The sequence below is a fragment of the Bombina bombina genome, chromosome 6 (genome assembly GCF_027579735.1).
Source record: "Bombina bombina isolate aBomBom1 chromosome 6, aBomBom1.pri, whole genome shotgun sequence".
In the NCBI taxonomy this organism is placed as follows: Eukaryota; Metazoa; Chordata; class Amphibia; order Anura; family Bombinatoridae; genus Bombina; species Bombina bombina.
In genome coordinates, this window is record NC_069504.1 from 302,289,862 (window position 1) to 302,315,894 (window position 26,033).

Below are 26,033 nucleotides of genomic sequence, written 5' to 3' on the forward strand. Positions count from 1 at the left end.
AAAGTGTTTCTAAACTAGCCATGTGGCTTAATAACCCTTAAAATTAGCCACAAAGCCCCCTAAAAGTCCTCAAAAAATTTCAGTACAAAAACGTTTTTCCCATAAGTGCCACCAGTAACAAATCAGCCCTTTGTGTAAGCTGGTATTCTCTATTAAGTGTCTGAATACAGCTTACCCTTCCTTCCCTCATGGGGATATTGTCAGCCTTTTCTAGAATTATCTAGAAAAGGCTGACAATATATATTATTATGTCTGTCTAGAAAAAAATTGACTGAACATAGCTCAATGCAGCTTAGCATGCAAACCGTTCCCCCAACTGAAGTTTTCCTGTACTCCTCAGCCTCTGTGGGAACAGCAGTGGATCTTAGTTACAAAGTGCTAAGATCATCATCCTCCTTGCCGAAATCTTCATCCCTTTTCTGCCAGAGAGTAAATAGTACACACCGGTACCATTTAAAATAAACTTTTGCTTGAGAAAATAAAAACTAACATTTTTGTCACCACACACACTTTACCCTTCCTAGCAGTTAAGCAGGCAAAGAGAATGACTGGAGGGGTGGAGCTAAGGGAGGAGCTATAAAGACAGCTCTGCTGTGGGTGCTCTCTTTGCCACTTCCTGTTAGGAAGGAGAATATTCCACAAGTATGGATGAATCCGTGGACTCGATACATCTAGCAAGAGAAAAAGTTATTACGTTTTTTCTACAGCATACACACATATCCTGTGAAGACCTGTGCACTAGTATTCAAACTAAAGACCTTCTCAGAGAGCTGGGTGTGATGTGAATTGCTTCTGAAAACGTAATTTGTTTCAAACAAGCTACAGTTGACCCTTTGAGACTGTGTTTTGTTTGAATATAAGTGTACAGGCCCTCACAGGATATGTGCATATACTGCAGGAAAACACTAATACATTTTACTAGAAGCATTTTTGCTACTGGACGTATATTGCAAAAATATTTGTAATTGAAATGCACATTTAATTGTAATTGTTTATTAGTGTGTCTTTATTTATATGTGGCATGAAAACTGTTTTCAAAATATTCAAATCAGATCTGGGAAAAAACATTTCTATATTTTATCTTAACAGTTACTTTATTTTTCTAAAACTGGTTTCAGTAAGGTTAAAGTGAAGGTAAACTTTGATGAATGAAAGCATGGTTTTTAAAAATACTATTAAAAACAGGGGCACTTTCATTTATCAAAGTTTAGAAAGCAGCCGTTTTGTTTAAAAAAAATGTACCTTTCTTCTTTTCACAGCCGAAGCAGCTTCCCCCCACCTGGAGATCCTCTCTTCACACATCAGCAATGACTAGGGTGACCATATTGCCGCTTTAAAAAGGGACACATATGAAAAATACATATGTCAGGGCTGTTTTCAGGGCTGTTTAAAGAAAAGTTTTGTATAAAAAAGCCCGATATATGCATTTTTCATATGCAATATGGTCACCCTAGCAATGACTAATCCGGCTTCCTCCAATCACGGCTTTCCCCCCAGGGGAGTCATTGCCTGAGGCCATGCCATGATTGGAGGAAGCCGGATTAGTGGGTGGGGGAAGCTGCTCTGGCTGTGAAAAGAAGAAAGGTACGTTTTTAAACAAAACGGCTGCTTTCTAAATTTTGATGAATGAAAGTGCCCCTGTTTTTATTAGTATTTTTAAAAACCGGGCTTTCATTCATCAAAGTTTACCTTCACTTTAACTTATTAACTATTTCATTTTTTTAAGTTAATAAATAGGCAGATACAATCAAACTAATTTACCTACGTATTGAAAATACATTACAGACCATTATCATGTAAGTACTTTATGCGACAAGATCACTTTAAATGTTACCCATGTCCCTTACTTCTACAAAGGATAAGAAAGGAAGGGATTTAATGTTGCTAATATCAGAGTTTTGGCTCATTACAAATATGGTTTCCAGGTATTTAACCACACAGTTCAGTATTCAGTCTGCTGCCCTTTCTATATGTGCATTTCCATACCATACCTTATATACAGTGAGTAATATATATATATATATATATATATATATATATATATATATATATATATATATATATATATATATATATATATATATATATATATGATATCTCATATCGTATGTTTAGTCTTGCAGTCACAGTATATATTAGTATACATAATAAGTGTCTTTTAAAAGGGATATTACCATACTATACAGACTATATAATTGCACCTTACCTAGTAAAGACTGGAAGCTGTGACTGAATGACTTGAACTCTAACGACGACTAGAAGCAACGTACTGAACATGAGCACAATAAGCTTCAGCAATGTCTGAAGTATAGAGTAAGGGATGCTTCCTTTACCCCGCAGGATCTGTATAGTTATATCCCACAGGACAGGCAGCGTGTACTGAAAAACAAATAATTATATATAAATAAAAATAAATACACGTAGAAAAGGTTTACAAATGATACAAACAAGTATAAAATAATTGTACTAAATGCTGTAATAAGGATTAACAGGGATTTTTTATGCGTTTAACCAATTTGTGGGGGTTAAACACATAGGTAATGCTGTCCTACAGAGCTGCAAGGATTGCAGCTTTCAAGACGTGCACAGCCTATTGATTGGCTCACCAAACAGGAGCTGTAAGGCTTGCTATTCCAAAAACAAGGCTTTACCTATACATCCTACCGCTTTGCTGGTTTAAATACCTTAATCTGGGTTCACGAAAACAAAAATAACATGCTCTAAGAGTCTAATGAATCAGAGCATGTGAATAATGCAATAGAATCATTCTTTAAAAGGTAAAATAAGTCCCTTAAGGCCATTGAAAAAAATTTATTTTACATAATCAAAATGTAGAAAAGTGACAGCACCACAGCTTCCAGCAGGTGAAAAAGTTTATTAGAACCGAAGACCACAGAAAAATGCGACGTTTCGGACCTACATGCTCCTTAATCATGCATACTAGTACAGGTGTACAACCACAGTTTAAATCACTTGTTCTCTCAAATCCGATTACACATTTTGTAATTGGGATTTTAACCCTGCCAGTGCCCAATACATACAATATACAAGTGAATAGTGACCTCTAGTGGTCACATACATTTATTACAGTTACAAAATACTTATAAAAACAAATGCATCAATCTTTTTTTTTTCACTTTTTTTCCCCAAGACTTAATACTATACATTGTCAATATATACAAAATGATAGATGTGTTAACCGGACCCATTTAATACCCCTTTAATCATGTCAATATCAATGTCCTCAAAAAAATCTAACCCAGTATAAGAGCATCTTTTCCAAACCTAATTGGCCTTGTTTTGCCAGAAGTATTTTATATAGTAACGAGATTGAGTGATTCCCTTCCCTATAAAAGATCAATATAATCACCCATTTTCCCAAAGCGCTCTTCCATCTGACCTGATCGCATCTTCTTATTGATGTAATGGCGCAATTGAAGATACGCAAAAACATAAATTATGCTTGCCAGATAATTTCCTTTCCTTCTGTATGAGGACTGTTCACGGCTTCATTCCTTACTTGTGGGAATACAGAACCTGGCCACCAGTAGGAGGCAAAGATACCCCAGCCAAAGGCTTAAATACCTCTCCCACTCCCCTCATCCCCCAGTCATTCTGCTAAGGGAACAAGGAACAGTAGGAGAAATATCAGGGTATAAAAGGTGCCAGAAAAATAACAAAAATGTAGGTCCGCCCAACGGAGAAAACAGCAGGGGCCGTGGACTCTCCTCATACAGAAGGAAAGGAAATTATCTGGTATGCATAATTTAAGTTTTCCTTCTTAATATGAGGAGAATTCACGGCTTCATTCCTTACTATTGGGAAACATATACCCAAGCTCTAGAAGACACTGAATAAAATGGGAGGGTAAAATGAGAGGCGGACCCTATTCTGAGGGTACCACAGCCTGCAAAACCTCTCTCCCAAAAGATGCTTCAGCCGACGCAAAAACTAAAATTTGTAAAATTTTGAAAAGGTATGTAAGGAGGACCAGGTAGCCATCTTACAGATCTGCTCCATAGAGGCCTCATTCTTGAAGGCCCAAGAGGAAGCCACAGCTCTAGTTCAATGAGCCTTAATTCTCTGAGGAGGCTTATGTCCCGCTGTTTCATATGCTAAGCGAATAATGCTCCTCAACCAAAAAGATAAGAAAGTGGATGAGGCTTTCTGCCTCTTACGCTTCCCAGAATAGACAACAAACAAAGAAGAAGTCTGTCTAAATTCTTTAGTAGCTTAAAGATAGAACTTCAAGGCCCGAACCACATCAAATTATGAAGTAACCGCTCCTTCGAAGAAGAAGGGTTAGGACACAAGGAAGGAACAACAATCTCCTGATTGATGTTGTGATCTGAAACAACCTTAGGAAGAAAATCTAACCCAGTACGAAGAACAGCCTTATCAACATGGAATACTAGGTAAGAGGGCTCACATTGCAAGGCAGTCATCTCAGATACCCTGCGTGCCAAAACAATAGCGATTAGAAAGAGAACCTTCCAAAATAGTAATTTAATGTCAACCGAATGCATAGGCTCAAACGGAGCTCTCTGCAAAACTTTAAGAACTAGATTTAAGCTCCAGGGAGGAGCGATAGGTCTAAACACAGGCCTGCTTCTAGACAAAGCCTGAACAAAAGACTGTACATCAGGAAGCTCAACGAGCCTCTTGTGCAATAACACAGAAAGCACCGAAATCTGTCCCTTTAAGGAACTAGCGGCAAGTCCCTTCTCCAAACCATCTTGGAGAAAGGAAAGAATCCTGGACACCTTGACCTTATGCAAGGGGAATCCACGCTCTTCACACCAGAATAAGTAGGTCCTCCACACCTTATGATAGATGTGATGGGTGACCGACTTTCTAGCTTGAATGAGAGTATCAATCGCTCTCTCAGAAAAACCTCTCTTGGCTAGAACTAAGCGTTCAATCTCCATGTAGTCAGCCTCAGAGAATCTATATTTTGATAAACAAAAGGACCCTGCTCCAGCAGATCTCTGCAACAAGGTAACCTCCATGGAGGAGATTAAGACATTCCCACCAGGTCCACGAACCACATCCTTCGCAGCTACGATGGAGCAATTTGAATAGCCAAAGCTTGCTCCTACTTGATGCGGGCCACTACATGAGGGAGGAGTGGTAACGGTGGAAAAATGTAAACTAGGCTGAACCTCCAAGGCACTGCTAATGCATCCATCAGTTCTGCCTAATGATTCCTGGACCGCGACCCATAACTGGGTAGCTTGGTATTAAGTCTGGATGCCATGAAATCTATCTCCGGCGTCCCCATCTGTTGAAAATCTCCGCAAACACTTTGGGATGGAGAGACCATTCCCCAGGATGAAACAATTGTCTGCTGAGAAAATCAATTTCCCAGTTGTCCACACCCAGAATGTGGATCGCTGACAGCAAGCAGTTGTGGGCCTCTGGCCCATTCCAGAATCTGAGATACTTCCCTCATTGCTAGGGAGCTTCTCGTTCCACCCTGATGGTTGATAAAAGCCACCAAGGTTATGTTGTCTGATTGGAATCTAATAAACTGGGACGAACCCAGAGGAGACCAAGCCTTCAGAGCATTGAAGATCGCTCAAAGTTCCAAAATGTTGATCGGGAGGAGAGATTCCGCTCGAGTCCACAGGCCCTGTGCCTTCCTGGCACCCCAAACAGCTCCCCATCTGGATAGACTTGCGTCTGTAGTCACAATCTCCCAGGATGCTCTCAAGAAGGATGTCCGAAAGGACAGGTGACCTGGACAAAGCCACCCAGAGAGCGATTCTCTTGACCGGTAGTCCAGAGAAATCTGAGACAGATCCGAGTGGTCACCGTTCCACTGCCTCAGCATGCATAGCTAAAGGGGTCTGAGATGGAATCTGGCAAATGGGATGACATCTATGCTGGACACCATAAGACAATTACCTCCATACAACGGGCGACAGAGGGCCTTAAGGAGGTCTGGAAGGCAAGACAATTGGAAGGAATTTTGCAACGTCTCTGGTCTGTAAGACATATCCTCATTGATATGGAATCTATTATCGTACCCAGGAATTCCACCCTGGTACTGGGAACCAGAGAACTCTTTCCTAAGTTTATCTTCCATCCATGAGATCGAAGAAGAAGTAGAAGAGCTCTTGAATGGTCCTCTGCCAGCTGACAGGACAGGGCCTGAACCAAGATGTCGCCCAAGTATGGTGCTACTGCAATACCTCTGGCTCTCGCCACCGCGAGCAAATCCCACAGAACCTTTGTAAAGAATTTTGGGGCAGTAGCTAGACCAAATAGAAGAGCAACAAACTGGAAGTGCTGGTCCAGAAACGCGAATCTAAAGAACTTGAAGTGATCCTTGTGTATTAGCACATGAAGGTAAGCATCCTTCAAGTCTATTGTAGTCCCTCTTGAACTTAGGGCAAAATGGACCTTATCGTCTCCATCTTGAACGATGGGACAGACAGGAACTTGTTTAAGCACTTTAAGTCCAGAATCGTGCAAAATGGACCCTCCTTCTTTGGGACCACAAAAAGGTTTGAGTAGAACCCCAGACCTCTTTCTGCTAGAGGTACCGGCACAATTACTCCCACTGAGGAGAGATCCCTCACGCACCCTAGAAAAGCTTCTCGGTTTTTTGGTCTTGAAGAAAGGTTTGATAAAAGGAATCTGCCCCGCCGATACAGCAGCAAAGAGACGGGAGCTTGCTCCCATCTGCTCTAAATTTATCCAAAAAGGTTATCGAGCAATGATAATATATCCCCACAAACTTAAGGTTATAGCACAGGAAGAAACACACTGGTTCGAAGAAACCAGCTTGGCTGAAAATTTTTACAAAACACTTGATTCCCTAAACTAATAATAAAAACATAGGAATACAACAAATTTTAAAAATCAACAAATGGAAGAGAGGAGGGAAAGAAAGAGAAAGGAAAAAAGTTTTCTACAGGCTTTTTTTAGGGAAGACCCCTGTCTACGGATAGACAGGGGCCAAGGGATCTCCTCCCCCCACGTGTGGGGTAAATTTAATAGAAAAATCCTTTTTTTTTTTTTTTTGCTTTGTCTTGCTCTGTTTTTCCCCTCTTTTTTTTTAACTATATCTCTCCCCTAAATGGGAAAAATAGGCAAATGTAAAATAGTATCATGGAATGTAGGGGGAATTTCCACACCTATTAAACGCAAGGCGATCCTTACACAATTATGTAAACTTCAAAATGATATAGGTTTCATTCAAGAAACACACCTCTCAGTAGAGGAAACTTTAAAAACAGAATTTATGTTTACCTGATAAATTACTTTCTCCAACGGTGTGTCCGGTCCACGGCGTCATCCTTACTTGTGGGATATTCTCTTCCCCAACAGGAAATGGCAAAGAGCCCAGCAAAGCTGGTCACATGATCCCTCCTAGGCTCCGCCTACCCCAGTCATTCGACCGACGTTAAGGAGGAATATTTGCATAGGAGAAACCATATGTTACCGTGGTGACTGTAGTTAAAGAAAATAAATTATCAGACCTGATTAAAAAAACCAGGGCGGGCCGTGGACCGGACACACCGTTGGAGAAAGTAATTTATCAGGTAAACATAAATTCTGTTTTCTCCAACATAGGTGTGTCCGGTCCACGGCGTCATCCTTACTTGTGGGAACCAATACCAAAGCTTTAGGACACGGATGAAGGGAGGGAGCAAATCAGGTCACCTAAATGGAAGGCACCACGGCTTGCAAAACCTTTCTCCCAAAAATAGCCTCAGAAGAAGCAAAAGTATCAAATTTGTAAAATTTAGAAAAAGTGTGCAGTGAAGACCAAGTCGCTGCCTTACATATCTGATCAACAGAAGCCTCGTTCTTGAAGGCCCATGTGGAAGCCACAGCCCTAGTGGAGTGAGCTGTGATTCTTTCAGGAGGCTGCCGTCCGGCAGTCTCATAAGCCAATCGGATAATGCTTTTAATCCAGAAGGAGAGAGAGGTAGAAGTTGCTTTTTGACCTCTCCGTTTACCAGAATAAACAACAAACAAAGACAAAGTTTGTCTGAAATCCTTAGTAGCTGCTAAGTAAAATTTGAGAGCACGAACTACATCCAAGTTGTGCAACAAACGTTCCTTCTTTGAAACTGGATTAGGACACAAAGAAGGCACAACTATCTCCTGGTTAATGTTTTTGTTAGAAACAACTTTTGGAAGAAAACCAGGTTTAGTACGCAAAACCACCTTATCTGCATGGACCAAAAACAAAACTTTCCAAGATAATAACTTAATATCAACGGAATGTAAGGGTTCAAACGGAACCCCCTGAAGAACTGAAAGAACTAGGTTGAGACTCCAAGGAGGAGTCAAAATTTTGTAAACAGGCTTGATTCTAACCAGAGCCTGAACAAAGGCTAGAACATCTGGCACAGCTGCCAGCTTTTTGTGAAGTAACACAGACAAGGCAGAAATCTGTCCCATCAAGGAACTTGCAGATAATCCTTTTTCCAATCCTTCTCGAAGGAAGGATAGACTCTTAGGAATCTTAACCTTGTCCCAAGGGAATCCTGCAGATTCACACCAACAGATATACCAAATTATGTGGTAATTTTTCTGGTTACAGGCTTTCAGGCCTGAACAAGAGTATTAATAACAGAATCTGAGAACCCTCGCTTGATAAGATCAAGCGTTCAATCTCCAAGCAGTCAGCTGGAGTGGGTCGAACGGACCTAGAACAAGAAGGTCTCTCAAAGGTAGCTTCCATGGTGGAGCCGATGACATATTCACCAGATCTGCATACCAAGTCCTGCGTGGCCACGCAGGAGCTATCAAAATCACCGACGCCCTCTCCTGATTGATCCTGGCTACCAGCCTGGGGATGAGAGGAAACGGCGGGAACACATAAGCTAGTTTGAAGGTCCAAGGTGCTACTAGTGCATCCACTAGAGCCGCCTTGGGATCCCTGGATCTGTACCCGTAGTAAGGAACTCTGAAGTTCTGACGAGAGGCCATCAGATCCATGTCTGGAATGCCCCACGGTTGAGTGACTTGGGCAAAGATTTCCGGATGGAGTTCCCACTCCCCCGGATGCAATGTCTGACGACTCAGAAAATCCGCTTCCCAATTTTCCACTCCTGGGATGTGGATAGCAGACAGGTGGCAGGAGTGAGACTCCGCCCATAGAATGATTTTGGTCACTTCTTCCATCGCTAGGGAACTCCTTGTTCCCCCCTGATGGTTGATGTATGAACTTGGCCCTCGCTAGCTGAGGCCAAGCTTTGAGAGCATTGAATATCGCTCTCAGTTCCAGAATATTTATCGGTAGAAGAGATTCTACCCGAGACCAAAGACCCTGAGCTTTCAGGGATCCCCAGACCGCGCCCCAGCCCATCAGACTGGCGTCGGTCGTGACAATGACCCACTCTGGTCTGCGGAAGGTCATCCCTTGTGACAGGTTGTCCAGGGACAGCCACCAACGGAATGAGTCTCTGGTCCTCTGATTTACTTGTATCTTCGGAGACAAGTCTGAATAGTCCCCATTCCACTGACTGAGCATGAACAGTTGTAATGGTCTTAGATGAATGCGCACAAAAGGAACTATGTCCATTGCCGCTACCATCAAACCTATCACTTCCATGCACTGCGCTATGGAAGGAAGAGGAACGGAATGAAGTATCCGACAAGAGTCTAGAAGTTTTGTTTTTCTGGCTTCTGTCAGAAAAATCCTCATTTCTAAGGAGTCTATTATAGTTCCCAAGAAGGGAACCCTCGTTGACGGAGATAGAGAACTCTTTTCCACGTTCACTTTCCATCCGTGAGATCTGAGAAAGGCCAGGACAATGTCCGTGTGAGCCTTTACTTGAGGAAGGGACGACGCTCGAATCAGAATGTCGTCCAAGTAAGGTACTACAGCAATGTCCCTTGGTCTTAGCACCGCCAGAAGGGACCCTAGTACCTATGAGAAAATCCTAGGAGCAGTGGCTAATCCGAAAGAAAATGCCACGAACTGGAAATGCTTGTCCAGGAATGCAAACCTTAGGAACCGATGATGTTCCTTGTGGATAGGAATATGTAGATACGCATCCTTGAAATCCACCTTGGTCATGAATTGACCTTCCTGGATGGAAGGAAGAAGTGTTCGAATGGTTTCCATCTTGAACGATGGAACCTTGAGAAACTTGTTCAAGATCTTGAGATCTAAGATTGGTCTGAACGTTCCCTCTTTTTTGGGAACTATGAACAGATTGGAGTAGAACCCCATCCCTTGTTCTCCTAATGGAACAGGATGAATCACTCCCATTTTTAGCAGGTCTTCTACCCAATGTAAGAATGCCTGTCTTCTTATGTGGACTGAAGACAACTGAGACCTGTGGAACCTCCCCCTTGGAGGAAGCCCCTTGAACTCCAGAGAGCCCAAGGATCCAGAACATCTCTTTCCCAAGCCTGAGCGAAGAGAGAGAGTCTGCCCCCCACCAGATCCGGTCCCGGATCGGGGGCCCGCATTTCATGCTGTCTTGGTAGCAGTGGCAGGTTTCCTGGCCTGCTTTCCTTTGCTCCAGCCTTGCATAGGTCTCCAGGCTGGATTGGCTTGAGAAGTATTACCTTCCTGCTTAGAGGACGTAGCCCTTGGGGCTGATCCGTTTCTGCGAAAGGGACGAAACTTAGGTTTATTTTTGGTCTTGAAAAGACCTATCCTGAGGAAGGGCGTGGCCCTTGCCCCCAGTGATATCAGAGATAATCTCTTTCAAGTCAGGGCCAAAGAGTGTTTTCCCCTTGAAAGGAATGTCAAGCAATTTGTTCTTGGAAGACGCATCCGCTGCCCAAGATTTTAACCAAAGCGCTCTGCGCCACAATAGCAAACCCAGAATTTTTTCGCCGCTAACCTAGCCAATTGCAAGGTGGCGTCTAGGGTGAAAGAATTAGCCAATTTAAGAGCACGAATTCTGTCCATAATCTCCTCATAAGAAGAAGAATTACTAATAATCGCCTTTCCTAGCTCATCAAACTAGAAACACGTGGCTGCAGTGACAGGGACAATGCATGCAATTGGTTGTAGAAGGGAACCTTGCTGAACAAACATCTTTAGCAGACCCTCTAATTTTTTATCCATAGGATCTTGGAAAGCACAACTATCTTCTATGGGTATAGTGGCGCGCTTGTGTAGAGTAGAAACCGCCCCCTCGACCTTGGGGACTGTCTGCCATCAGTCCTTTCTGGGGTCGACTATAGGAAAACAATTTTATAAATATGGGGGGAGGTACTAAAGGTATACCGGGCCTGTCCCATTCTTTACTAACAATGTACGCCACCCGCTTGGATATAGGAAAAGCTTCGGGGGGCCCCGGGGCCTCTAAGAACTTTTCCATTTTACATAGTGGTTCTGGAATGACAGATAATCACAATCATCCAAATTGGATAACACCTCCTTAAGCAGAGCGCGGAGATGTTCCAACTTAAATTTAAAAGTAATCACATCAGGTTCAGCTTGTTGAGAAATGTTTCCTGAATCTGAAATTTCTCCCTCAGACAAAACCTCCCTGGCCCCCTCAGACTGGTGTAGGGGCCCTTCAGAAACCATATCATCAGCGTTCTCATGCTCTACAGAATTTTCTAAAACAGAGCAGTCGCGCTTTCGCTGATAAGTGGGCATATTGGCTAAAATGTCTTTGATAGAATTATCCATTACAGCCGTTAAATGTTGCATAGTAAGGAGTATTGGCGCACTAGATGTACTAGGGGCCTCCTGTATGGGCAAGACTGGTGTAGAAGAAGGAGGGGATGATGCAGTACCATGCTTACTCCCCTCACTTGAGGAATCATCTTGGGCATCATTTTTACTAAAAATTTTTTTTTTTTTTTTTTTATGACATAAAATACATATAGTTAAATGAGAAGGAACCTTGGTTTCCCCACAGTCAGAACACAATCTATCTGGTAGTTCAGACATGTTAAACAGGCATAAACTTGATAACAAAGCACAAAAAACGTTTTAAAATAAAACCGTTACTGTCACTTTAAATTTTAAACTAAACACACTTTATTATTGCAATTGCGAAAAAGTATGAAGGAATTGTTCAAAATTCACCAAAATTTCACCACAGTGTCTTAAAGCCTTAAAAGTATTGCACACCAAATTTGGAAGCTTTAACCCTTAAAATAACGGAACCGGAGCCGTTTTTATATTTAACCCCTTTACAGTCCCTGGAATCTGCTTTGCTGAGACCCAACCAAGCCCAAAGGGGAATACGATACCAAATGATGCCTTCAGAAAGACTTTTCTATGTATCAGAGCTCCACACACATGCAGCTGCATGCCATGCTGTCCTCAAAAACAAGTGCGCCATACCGGCGCGAAAATGAGGCTCTGACTATGATTAGGGAAAGCCCCTAAAGAATAAGGTGTCTAAAACAGTGCCTGCCGATATAATCATATCAAAATACCCAGAATAAATGATTCCTCAAGGCTAAATATGTGTTAATAATGAATCGATTTAGCCCAGAAAAAGTCTACAGTCTTAATAAGCCCTTGTGAAGCCCTTATTTACTATCTTAATAAACATGGCTTACCGGATCCCATAGGGAAAATGACAGCTTCCAGCATTACATCGTCTTGTTAGAATGTGTCATACCTCAAGCAGTAAGAGACTGCACACTGTTCCCCCAACTGAAGTTAATTGCTCTCAACAGTCCTGTGTGGAACAGCCATGGATTTTAGTTACGGTGCTAAAATCATTTTCCTCATACAAACAGAAATCTTCATCTCTTTTCTGTTTCTGAGTAAATAGTACATACCAGCACTATTTTAAAATAACAAACTCTTGATTGAATAATAAAAACTACAGTTAAACACTAAAAAACTCTAAGCCATCTCCGTGGAGATGTTGCCTGTACAACGGCAAAGAGAATGACTGGGGTAGGCGGAGCCTAGGAGGGATCATGTGACCAGCTTTGCTGGGCTCTTTGCCATTTCCTGTTGGGGAAGAGAATATCCCACAAGTAAGGATGACGCCGTGGACCGGACACACCTATGTTGGAGAAATTAAAAACTTCTTGGGTCAAAGAAGTATACTTTGTGGCTGGCGTTAAGAGAAAGAGGGGGGTAGCAATACTAATAGGTAAAAAAATTGAGTCAGAAGTTGTACATTGTGTGGCCGACCCAGGGGGGAGATATGTGCTTTTAAAAATAAAGATCGCCAAGAAGTTGTACACATTTTGTAACACATATGGTCCAAATATATTTGATCCAGAATACTGGAATACTCTGCAGTCGAAACTCTTATCTTACACAGAAGGCTCGTTAATTATTGGTGGCGATTTTAATATGGCACCTCAATGTCCAATAGACAGATTAAGACAAGACACTAAACATCTGAAGCAAAAAAGAGATAATTTAGAAACCAAGTTATATAAAAAAAATCATGCACAATTTAGCCATACACGACATATGGAGAAATCAAAATCCAACTGCTCATAGCTTTACTTGTCTCTCGAAGGCCCATAAAACCATGTCTAGAATAGACATTTTTCTCATTGACGAACGTATCCCAGTATCAAGGGTTAAAGCAACAATTATGCCTATATTATTATCAGATCACGCACCTATCTCTCTTGAAATATGTTTAGCAGATACGCATTTTTCCCCCTCACGCTTCTTTTTTCCCTACTACTTAACATCAGACCTAAAGTTTAAAAAATGGCTATTAAATAAATATAAAGAATATGTACACTTTAATAGAGAACATTTTAATAATCCCGAAATATTCTGGGAAACAGTGAAAGCTGTAATGAGGGGGGAAATTATTGCATACGGCGCTATGCTATTAAAAAAAATCAGGCTTAGGGAAAAAGAATCTTATAAATTCCTGCTGAACTCTTATAATCAATATCTTTCTGATAGAACCCCTGTCAATTGGGCAAAATATCTGCGAGCGAAAAAAGAGAGAGATGTCTTTGTATTATTTCAAGAAACACAAAAAGAATTGAAAATCCAAACTAAATTGTATAGATATGGTAACAAGTCAGGCAGAATATTGGCTAAATTAATTAAAAACGAAAAAAAACAATTAAACATAGATAAATTGCTATATAAAAGGGAAACATGTTACCAAATCAGATGATATTCTGACGATATTTCATGAATATTTTAAAGAACTCTATACGGCTAAAACCACTGAGATAAATAAATCTGCTGAGTTTTGGAGTGAAATTGAATATCCTACATTGGCTCCAGAAGTTACTAACAATCTTAAAGCCCCCATTACGGCAGAAGAGATTGAGAAAGTAATATCTAAGCTGTCATCAAACAAAGCACCTGGTCCTGACGGTCTCCCCAGTGAATTTTATAAAATACTGCTCAGCGAAGTCACTCCACATATTCGTACTCTTTTTAACAGCTTCTTTATTGAGGGTAAACCTACTCCCCTCTCCTTTTCACAATCTTTCACAACATTAATACTTAAAAGTGATAAAGACCCACTTTGCAAGGAATCATACAGACCCATAGCCCTCCTCAATGTGGACTATAAAATTTTAACAGCAGTATTGGCGGCTAGATTACAAGGGGCTCTTGCAGAAATTATTCATCCAGACCAGTCAGGGTTTCTAAATAATAGAAACTCTGCCGCAAAAATTAGGGAGGTATTAGTAGTGACAGAATATTATAAGGCAATGTCAGATGTGAGTAGCGGGGGAGAGGGCATACAGGATCTTGCTATTATTTCTATAGATGCAGAAAAGGCATTCGATTCAATTATCCATGAGCATATATATTCCTCACTTAAACACTTTGGTATTAAGGGTAAATTCACTGACTTTATAATCAATCTCTATACCTTATCTGCTACAAAATTGATAATTAATAATAGTCTCTCTCCACCTATCCCCATAGGTAGAGGGACGCGTCAGGGTTGTCCTCTCTCCCCGCTTCTCTTTAATATTGCCATCGAACCCTTGGCAATTAAACTAAGACAATCTCTTGATGGTATTAGAATTCGTAAGCATGAAATTAAAATTGGCCTCTATGCAGACTATTTGCTCGTCTATATGACTTATACCAAACTAAATATCCCAAAACTTTTCTGTATAATGGATCATTTTGGTTCCTTTGCAGGATACAAAGTTAATTACACGAAATCTGAAATATTTTGGCTCAGAAATACTAAGAACTCGGTAACAAATATACCATTACGACAGGTTACAGACTCCTTTAAATATTTAGAGATCCATATCCCGCTTAACACCGAGGATCTCTACAAACTTAATATTCCCCCAGTCTTGAAAGTAATCAAAGAAAAACTTAAGAACTGGCATAATCTGCCAATATCATTATCTGGCCGAATAGCCTTATTTAAAATGGCCCTTCTTCCGAAACTACTTTATATCCTCCAAAATACATCTATATTATTGCTAGGGAAAGACATCCGATCAATTAACAGTGCACTTATAGAATTCCTATGGCAAGGGAAAAGAGCAAAAATATCCTTGAAGAAACTATCAGTACCAAGAGAATTCGGGGGACTGGCCCTGCCTGACATTTGGCTATATAACCTCTCTTTTCTTGCGCGTATAGTTACAGACTGGATTTCCCGTAACAACTACATTCTAAACAACGAATTAGAACTTAATGTCTGCTATCCATATAGTTTATCTGCATTGATACATCTTGATCCAAAAGAAATCCCGACAAAAATTAAAAAACTTAAAACAATCTACAACCCGCTCAAAGCTTGGCAAAAAATAACAAAGCTTCTTGCAATAAATAGTAAAGCCTCTTCATATCTGCCGATATTAGGAAACCCTAAATTTCAGGCAGGTATTCAGTCTGGTGTCTTTATGAGATGGCACTATTCTGGTTTGACCAATGTCTATCAAATAATAGATAAAGAAAGACACTGTATTAAATCATTTCAAGAATTAAATATAGAATTTGGCTTGCCAAATAAAGATTTTTTTGCATATCTCCAACTTAGACACTTTGCGCTTGAACTAGTTAAAGAAAAAGGTTGGAATTGGAATATAGGCAAACTTGAAGATTGGTTAATATTAACTAGAAATGGCCGTATGTCTATTACACCATGTTACTATTTCTTAGGTACAAATAAAGGTGCAACTGTTCTAACCTATTTGACTGCAAACTGGAATATACTAATTGCTTCAAACAATATAGAAGTAAAAACTCTTCAACTTTCACTTAAAAAGATCACCCAAAATACACTCTCAGCTACATGGAGAGAAGCCCATGTTAAATTCCTTCATAGCGCATATTTCACCCCTGAGAAAGGCTACAAGTGTGCCAACCTAAGCTTTAATAAATGTCCCAAATGCTCACATTTTGCAGCTAATTTTTTGCATATGATATGGCACTGCCCAAAAGTCAGGACCCTATGGCTTAAAATAGAATATTGGCTAAAAAAAGGTTCTAAAAATAACCCCTCTTTCTCTAACATTATTTCAGATAGTGTTTGGTTTAATGGAAGAACCCGGTAAACAAAACAACGAAAAGGTCGTAATCTCTACCATATTAGCTACAAGATATCTAATTTGCAAAAAATGGAAGACCCGATCAATACCCTCTCTCTCTGAAGTGAAAACTGTCTAAAAAAACAGTGCATATTAGAACAAAAGGGATACAAATATTGATAATGAACAAGATGTTAAAAGATTCTTTGATAACTGGTCAATCTTCTTAAAAATATTCTCTCCTACAGAAATAAATCATATAATTTTTCCCTTTCAAAATACAGAAATAGTTTTGCTAGGGAACTGGTAGATAAAAGAGAGGAGGGGAAAAGAAAAGAGAATTCCTTTTCCCTTTTTTTTTTTTTTTTTTTTCTTTTACACACGTGGGGAGGGGGGGAGAAATGGGGTGGGATTGGAAAAATAAACAAAACCCCAAGACGTTTTTCATAGATAATTACATAAGATATAATGACACCATGAATGGTAATTAATCTATTATTTAATATTGAGACTAAATAGATTATACACAGAACTATTTAAACTAATACAAGGTCACTGTTCTATTCTATGATTCCATAGTCTCTGTATTTATCTGTTTCCACTATTCTGTTTGATCTAAATGAACAATAATTGTATTATTTTTGACATATATTAACTATTTCCTGGTTCTAGATATTTCTAAGAATAAAGAAATATGAAGTATAATTAATATATTTTCAAATTTACATGCTGTGTAAAAACTATTTTAACTATGTCTAAATTCAGCATGCTCATATTGATATATTGTATTTCAATGGCCTTGTACTTCATCCTCTATTTTTGTTTTCTGTACAAGACAGTAATTGTACGATAATTGATTCATATAAATTGTTTTGGTTTATAAATAAAAATAATAATAAAAAAAAAAAGGAATCTGCCCCTGGGAGTATGAGATTTGAAACATATCCTGTAACCTTGTGAGATGACCTCCAGAACCCAAGGGTCTTGTATGTCCCCAAACCAAGACTCCACAAAGAGATATTCTACCCTCAACACGATCCAGCAACGGATCAGGGACCCCCTTTATGCCGATTTTGATTCAATGGGCTTCTTGTTCTGCTTGGATTTATTCCAAGATTGAGACGGTTTCCAAGTTCCCTTGGACTGCTCAGGCTTTGCAGAGGGCTGCTGGATTTAGGATTTATCTGAACAAAAGGGATGAAAATTAGGACCCTGTCCTTTAGGTTTATTTTTCTTTGCCTGCGGTAGAAAGGCACCTTTTCCCCCAGTGACCGTGGATATGATTGAGTCCAGGCCTGGACCAAAAAGAATATATCCCTTTAATGGAAGGGAAAGTAATCTAGATTTTGAGATCATGTCTGCAGACCAAGACTTCAGCCAGAGTGCCCTACAGGCTAGAACAGAACATAATTTATGTAAGAACTTACCTGCTAAAATAATTTCTTTCATATTGGCAAGAGTCCATGAGCTAGTGACGTATAGGATATACAATCCTACCAGGAGGGGCAAAGTTTCCCAAACCTCAAATTGCCTATAAATACACCCCTCACCACACCCAAAATTCAGTTTTAACAAATAGCCAAGTAGTGGGGTGATAAAGAAAGAAGTAAAAAGCATCAACAAAGGAATTTGGAAACAATTGTGCTTTATACAAAAAAATCATAACCACCATAAAAAGGGTGGGTCTCATGGACTCTTGCCAATATGAAAGAAATTAATTTATCAGGTTAGTTCTTACATAAAATTTTATCCACAACCCAAAATATAAGTTTATTCTTATAAATGAAAAGAAAAACTTAAAACATAAGCAGAAGAATCAAACTGAAACAGCTGCCTGAAGAACTTTTCTACCAAAAACTGCTTCTGAAGAACAAATACATAAAAACGGTAGAATTTAGTAAATGTATGCAAAGAAGACCAAGTTGCTGCTTTGCAAATCTGATCAACTGAAGATTCATTCTTAAAAGCCCATTAAGTGGATACTGATCTAGTAGAATGAGCTGTATTTTCTGTGAGGCAGGCTTGACCCGACTCCAAATAAGCTTGATGAATCAAAAGCTTTAACCACGAAGCCAAGGAAACAGCAGGAGCCTTCTGACCTTTCCTAGAACCAGAAAATTAACAAATAGACTAGACGTCTTCCTGAAATCTTTAGTAGCTTCAACATAATATTTCAAAGCTCTTACCACATCCAAAGAATGTAAGGATCTCTCCAAAGAATTCTTAGGATTAGGACACAAGGAAGGGACAACAATTTCTCGAATAATATTGTTAGAATTCACAACCTTGGGTAAGAATTTAAATGAAGTCTGCAAAACCGCCTTATCCTGATGAAAAATTAGAAAAGGAGATTCACAAGAAAGAACAAATAATTCAGAAACTCTTCTAGCAGAAGAGATGGCCAAAAGGAACAACATATTCAAAGAAAGTTTAATGTAGAAAAAAAGCATAGGCTCAAAAGGAGGAGCCTGTAAAGCCTTCAAAACCAAATTAAGACTCCAAGGAGGAGAGATAGATTAAATGACAGGTTGGATACAAACCAAAAGCATGTACAAAACAGTGAATATCAGGAAGTTTAGCAATCTTTCTGTGAAATAAAACCTAAAGAGCAGAGATTTGTCCCTTCAAGGAACTTGCAGACAAACCCTTATCCAAACCATCCTGAAGAAACTGTAAAATTCTAGGAATTCTGAAAGAATGCCAAGAGAATTTATGAGAAGAACACCATGAAATATAAATCTTCCAAACTCTATAATAAATCTTTCTAGAAACAGAATTAGTAGCCTGTAACATAGTATTAATCACTGAGTCGGAGAAACCTCTGACTAAGCACTAGGAGTTCAATTTCCATACCTTCAAATTTAATGATTTGAGATCCTGATGGAAAAATGGACTTTGAGAAAGAAGGTCCGGCCTTAATGGAAGTGGCCAAGGTTGGCAACTGGACAGTCGAACAAGAATCGCATACCAAAACCTGTGAGGCCATGCTGGAGCCACCAGCAACACAAACGATTGCTCCATGATGATTTTGGAAATCACTCTTGGAAGAAGGACTAGAGGCGGGAAAAAATAAGCAGGTTGATAACACCAAGAAAGTGTCAACGCATCCATTGATTCCGCCTGAGGATCCCTGGACCTGGACAGGTACCTGGGAAGTTTCTTGTTTAGATGAGAAGCCATCAGATCTATTTCTGGAAGACCCCACATCTGAACAACCTAAGAAAACACATCTGGATGGAGGGACCACTCCCCCAGATGTAAAGTCTGACGGCTGAGATAATCCGCCTCTAAATTGTCTATACCTGGGATATGAACCACAGAAATTAGACAGGAGCTGGATTCCGCCCAAGCAAATATCAGGGATACTTCTTTCATAGCTTGAGGACTATGAGTCCCACCCTGATGATTGACAAATGCCACAGTTGTGATATTGTCTGTCTGAAAACAAATAAATGGTTCTCTCTTCAACAGAGGCCAAATCTGAAGAGCCCTGAAAATCGCACGGAGTTCCAAAATATTGATTGGTAATCTCGCCTCTTGAGATTTCCAAACCCCTTGTGCTGTCAGAGATCCCCAAACCGCTCCCCAACCTCAAAGACTTGCATCTGTTGTGATCACAGTCCAGGTTGGATGAACAAAAGAGGCCCCTTGAACTATACAATGTTGATCTAACCACCAAGCCAGAGATAGTCAAACATTGGGATTTAAGAATATTAATTGTGATATCCTTGTATAATCCCTGCACCATACAAAGCTGTAGAGGTCTCATGTGAAAACGAGCAAAGCGGATCGTGTCCGATGCTAAAGTCATGAGACCTAAAACGTCCATGCACATAGCTACTGAAGGGAATGACTTAGACTGAAGGTTCCGACAGGCTGCAACCAATTATAACAGGCTGCAACCAATTTTAAATGTCTCTTGTCTGTTAGAGACAGAGTCATGGACACTGAATCTATCTGGAAACCTAAAAAGGTGACCCTTGTTTGAGGAATCAAAGAACTTTTTGGTAAATTGATCCTCCAACCATGTTTTCGAAGAAACACTAGTTGATTTGTGTGAGATTCTGCAGAACGTAAAGACATCGGACGTACCTTTGCGCCAAAAAATTCTCGTGCCAAGAATGACGCAATAAACTTTAGCATTTTGCGCCCTCGCGGGCCTAATTTTGCTCGCGAAATTGAAAGAAAAAAGCAGTCAATTTGAAAAAAGACTAAGCCCCAGGTAACAAAAATATTTCCTAAATATGTTTCTCCCCAAATATGAAATTGACAGTCAGCAAAAGGAAATATACATAAACCTGACTCATGGCAAATATAAGTACAATACATATATTTAGAACTTTATATTAATGCATAAAGTGCCAAACCATAGCTAAGGATGTCTTAAGTAATAAAAACATACTTACCAAGACACACCCATCCACAAATAGCAGATAGCCAAACCAGTACTGAAACTTATCGGTAGAGGTAATGGAATATGAGAATATATCGTTGACCTGAAAAGGGATGTAGGAGATGAATCTCTACGACCAATAACAGAGAACCTATGAAATAAATCTCCCATGAGGAAAACCATTGCATTCAATAGGTGATACTCCCCTCACATCGCTCTGACATTAACTGTACTCTGAGAGGAACCGGGCTTCAAAATGCTGAGAAGCGCATATCAACGTAGAAATCTTAGCACAAACTTACTTCACCACCTCCATAGGAGGCAAAGTTTGTAAAACTGAATTGTGGGTGTGGTGAGGGATGTATTTATATGCATTTTGAGGTTTGAGAAACTTTGCCCCTCCTGGTAGGATTGTATATCCCATACGTCACTAGCTCACTTGCCAATTACATGAAAGAAAACCTAATGTCTTGGCATTCAGGCAAATGATCTGCATATTGGAATTGTAGATAAAAGAATTAGCTACCCTCAAGGACTTAATTCTTTCCTTGATCTCGTCAAGGGGAGATTCCAACTCTATTATCTCCGATAAGAGAGTCGCACCAATAGATAGTGGCTCCAGTCACCGCAGCAACCGCCGCTGCATGTTGAAATAAATATCCTGTGTGCTGAAACATCTTTTTTAACAGAGTTTCTAACTTCTTATCCATGGGCTCCTTAAACGATGAACTTTCCTCAAGCAGGATGGTAGTGCGCTTAGCAAGTGTGGAGATAGCTGCATCCACCTATGGTACGGAACCCCACAAATGTAATTGAGAGTCCGGAACCGGGAACAATTTCTTAAAGGAAGAAGGGGAAAAAGAAGATCCAAGTCCCTCCCATTCATTAATAATATTACCCATCTTTACGGGAACCGGGAAAGTCTGTGGCACCACCCTGTCCCTCATAAACCTTATCAAGCTTAGGAATAGAAGGTTCCTCGGGTAATTTAGGTTCTAAAGCAGCCAACGTTCAATTTCCACACCTTCAAATTTAATGATTTGAGATCCTGATGGAAAAATGGACCTTGAGATAGTAGGTCCGGCCGTAACGGAAGTGGCCAAGGCGGGCAACTGGACATCCGCACCAGATCCGCATACCAAAACCTGTTTGGCCATGCTGGAGCAACCAGCAACACAAAAGATTGTTCCATGATGATTTTGGAGATCACTCTTGGGAGAACTAGAGGCGGGAAGATGTAAGCAGGTTGATAACACCAAGGAAGTGTCAGTGCATCCACTGCTTCCGCCTGAATATCCCTGGACAGGTATCTGGGAAGTTTCTTGTTTAGATGAGAGGCCATGAGGTCTCTGGAAGACCCCACATCTGAACAATCTGAGAAAACACATCTGGATGGAGAGACCACTTCCCTGGATGTAAAGTCTGGCGGCTGAGATAATCCGCCTCCCAATTGTCTACACCTGGGATATGCACCGCAGAGATTAGACAGGAGCTGGATTCCGGCCAAGCAAGTATCCGAGATACTTCTTTCATAGCTTGGGGACTGAGTCCCACCCTGATGATTGACATAAGCCACAGTTGTGATATTGTCTGTCTGAAAACAAATGAACGGTTCTCTCTTTAGCAGAGGCCAAAACTGAAGAGCCCTGAGAATTGCACAGAGTTCTAAAATATTTATTGGTAATCTCGCTTCTTGAGATTTCCAAACCCCTTGTGGTGTCAGAGATCCCCAAACAGCTCCCCAACCTGAAAGACTCGCATCTGTTGAGATCACAGTCCAGGTTGGCCGAACAAAAGAGGCCCCTTGAACCAAACGATGGTGATCTATCCACCATGTCAGAGAGTGTCGTACATTGGGATTCAAGGATATTAATTGTGATATCTTTGTATAATCCCTGCACCATTGATTCAGCATGCAAAGCTGTAGAGGTCTCATTTGAAAACGAGCAAAGGGAATCGCGTCCGATGCTGCAGTCATGAGACCTAAAACTTCCATGCACATAGCCACTGAAGGGAATGACTGAGACTGAAGGTGCCGACATGCTGCGACCAATTTTAAACGTCTCTTGTCTGTTAGAGAGAGTCATGGACACTGAATCTATCTGGAAACCTAAAAAGGTGACCCTTGTCTGAGGAATCAAGAAACTTTTTGGTAAATTGATCCTCCAACCATGTTTCCGAAGAAACAACACTAGTTGATTTGTGTGAGATTCTGCAGTATGTAAAGACTGAACTAGTACCAAGATATCGTCCAAATAAGGAAACACCGCAATACCCTGTTCTCTGATTACAGATAGTAGGGCACCCAGAACCTTTGAAAAGATTCTTGGAGCTGTTGCTAGGCCAAATGGAAGAGCAACAAATTGGTAATGCTTGTCTAGAAAAGAGAATCTCAGAAACTGATAGTGTTCTGGATGAATCAGAATATGAAGGTATGCATCCTGCAAGTCTATTGTGGACATATAAAGTCCTTGCTGAACAAAAGGCAGAATAGTCCTTATAGTCACCATCTTGAAAGTTGGTACTCTTACAGAACGATTCAAAATATTCAGATCCAGAACTGGTCTGAACAAATTTTCTTTCTTAGGAACAAGGTTTGGGGTTTTATTCAAACCTATTCATTGTACCAGAGGAGGAACTGGCATGATTACCCCTGAATACTCCAGGTCTGAAACACACTTCAGAAAAGCCTGAGCTTTTACTAGATTTACAGGGATGCGTGAGAGAAAAAATCTTCTCACAGGAGGTCTTACTTTGAATCCTATTCGATACCCTTGAGAGACAATGCTCTGAATCCAATGATTTTGGACAGATTTTATCCAAAAATCCTTGAAAAACCTTAATCTGCCCCCTACCAGCTGAGCTGCAATGAGGGCCGCAGCATCATGCGGACTTAGGGGCAGACTTTGGTTTCCTAAATGGCTTGGATTTATTCCAATTTGAGGAAGGCTTCCAACTGGAAGCAGATTCCTTGGGAGGAGGATTGAGTTTTTGTTCCTTATTCTGACGAAAGGAACGAAAACGGTTAGAAGCCTTAGATTTACCCTTAGGTTTTTTATCCTGAGGCAAAAAAAACTCTTTTTCCTCCAGTGATAGTTGAAATAATAGAATGCAACTGAGAACCAAATAAATTATTACCTTGAAAAGAAAGAGATAGTAATCTAGATTTAGATGTCATATCAGCATTCCAAGATTTAAGCCACAAAGCTCTTCTAGCTAATACAGCTAAAGACATGGATCTAACATCAATTTTGATATCATCAAAAATGGAATCACAAATAAAATTATTAGCATGTTGCAGTAAGCGAGTAATGCTAGATATGTCAGGATCCAATTCTCGTTGCGCTAAATTCTCCAACCAAAAAGTTGAGGCAGCCACAACATCAGCCAAAGAAAACATAATTTATGCTTACCTGATAAATTTATTTCTCTTGTAGTGTATCATCCATTACTTGTGGGATATTCTCCTTCCCAACAGGAAGTTGCAAGAGGATCACCCACAGCAGAGCTGCTATATAGCTCCTCCCCTCGCTGCCATATCCAGTCATTCGACTGAAACAAGCCGAGAAAAGGAGAAACCATAGGGTGCAGTGGTGACTGTAGTTTAATTAAAATTTAGACCTGCCTGAAAAGGACAGGGCGGGCCGTGGACTGGATACACTACAAGAGAAATACATTTATCAGGTAAGCATAAATTATGTTTTCTCTTGTTAAGTGTATCCAGTCCACGGATCATCCATTACTTGTGGGATACCAATACCAAAGCTAAAGTACACGGATGATGGGAGGGACAAGGCAGGAACTTAAACGGAAGGAACCACTGCCTGAAGAACCTCTATCCCAAAAACAGCCTCCGAAGAAGCAAAAGTATCAAATTTGTAAAATTTGGAAAAAGTATGAAGGGAAGACCAAGTTCCAGCCTTGCAAATCTGTTCAACAGAGGCCTCATTTTTAAAGGCCCAGGTGGAAGCCACAGCTCTAGTAAAATGAGCTGTAATCCTTTCAGGAGGCTGCTGTCCAGCAGTCTCATAGGCTAAACAGATTATACTCCGAAGCCAAAAAGAAAGAGAGGTTGCCGAGGCCTTCTGACCTCTCCTCTGTCCAGAGTAAACAACAAACAGGTTAGATGTTTGGCGAAAATCTTTAGTAGCCTGTAAGTAAAACTTCAAGGCACGGACTACGTCTAGATTATGCAAAAGACGTTCCTTCTTTGAAGAAGGATTAGGACATAATGATGGAACAACAATCTCTTGATTGATATTCTTGTTAGAAACCACCTTAGGTAAAAACCCAGGTTTTGTATGCAGAACAACTTTATCTGAATGAAAGATCAGATAAGGAGAATCACAATGTAAGGCAGATAACTCCGAGACTCTTCGAGCCGAGGAAATAGCCATCAGAAAAAGAACTTTCCATGAAAGAAGTTTGATATCAATAGAATGAAGGGGTTCAAATGGAACCCCTTAAAGAACTTTAAGAACCAAGTTTAAGCTCCATGGAGGAGCAACAGGTTTAAACACAGGCTTAATTCTAACTAAAGCCTGACAAAATGCCTGAACGTCTGGAACTTCTGCCAGACGCTTGTGTAAAAGAATAGACAGAGCAGAAATCTGTCCCTTTAAAGAACTAGCTGATGATCCTTTGTCCAAACCCTCTTGGAGGAAGGACAATATCCTAGGAATCCTAACCCTACTCCATGAGTAATTCTTGGATTCACACCAATGAAGATATTTACGCCATATCTTGTGGTAAATTTTCCTGGTGACAGGCTTTCGTGCCTGTATTAAGGTATCAATTACTGACTCGGAGAAGCCACGCTTTGATAGGATCAAGCGTTCAATCTCCATGCAGTCAGTCTCAGAGAAAGTAGATTTGGATGATTGAAAGGACCTTGTATTAGAAGGTCTTGTCTCAGAGGCAGATTCCATGGTGGAAAGGATGACATGTCCACTAGGTCTGCATACCAGGTCCTGCGTGGCCACGCAGGCGCTATCAATATCACCAATGCTCTTTCCTGTTTGATTTTAGCAATCAGACGAGGGACCAGAGGAAACGGTGGAAACACATAAGCCAGGTTGAAGAACCAAGGCGCTGCTAGAGCATCTATCAGTGCCGCTTCTGGGTCCCTGGACCTGGATCCGAAAAAAGGAAGCTTGGCGTTCTGGCGAGACGCCATGAGATCCAATTCTGGTTTGCCCCAACGATGAACCAATTGAGCAAACACCTCCGGATGGAGTTCCCATTC

General features: G+C 40.5%; 1 protein-coding gene across 1 annotated transcript in view; it reads right to left on the minus strand.

Annotated features, from left to right (window-relative positions):
- TMTC3 (transmembrane O-mannosyltransferase targeting cadherins 3) overlaps positions 1-26,033 on the minus strand; it is a 405,658-nt gene that overhangs the window by 262,702 nt on the left and 116,923 nt on the right. The window contains exon 7 of the mRNA XM_053719235.1: positions 2,207-2,379. Coding sequence (XP_053575210.1) covers positions 2,207-2,379 — 173 coding nt within the window. The remainder of the gene's footprint in view (positions 1-2,206; positions 2,380-26,033) is intronic.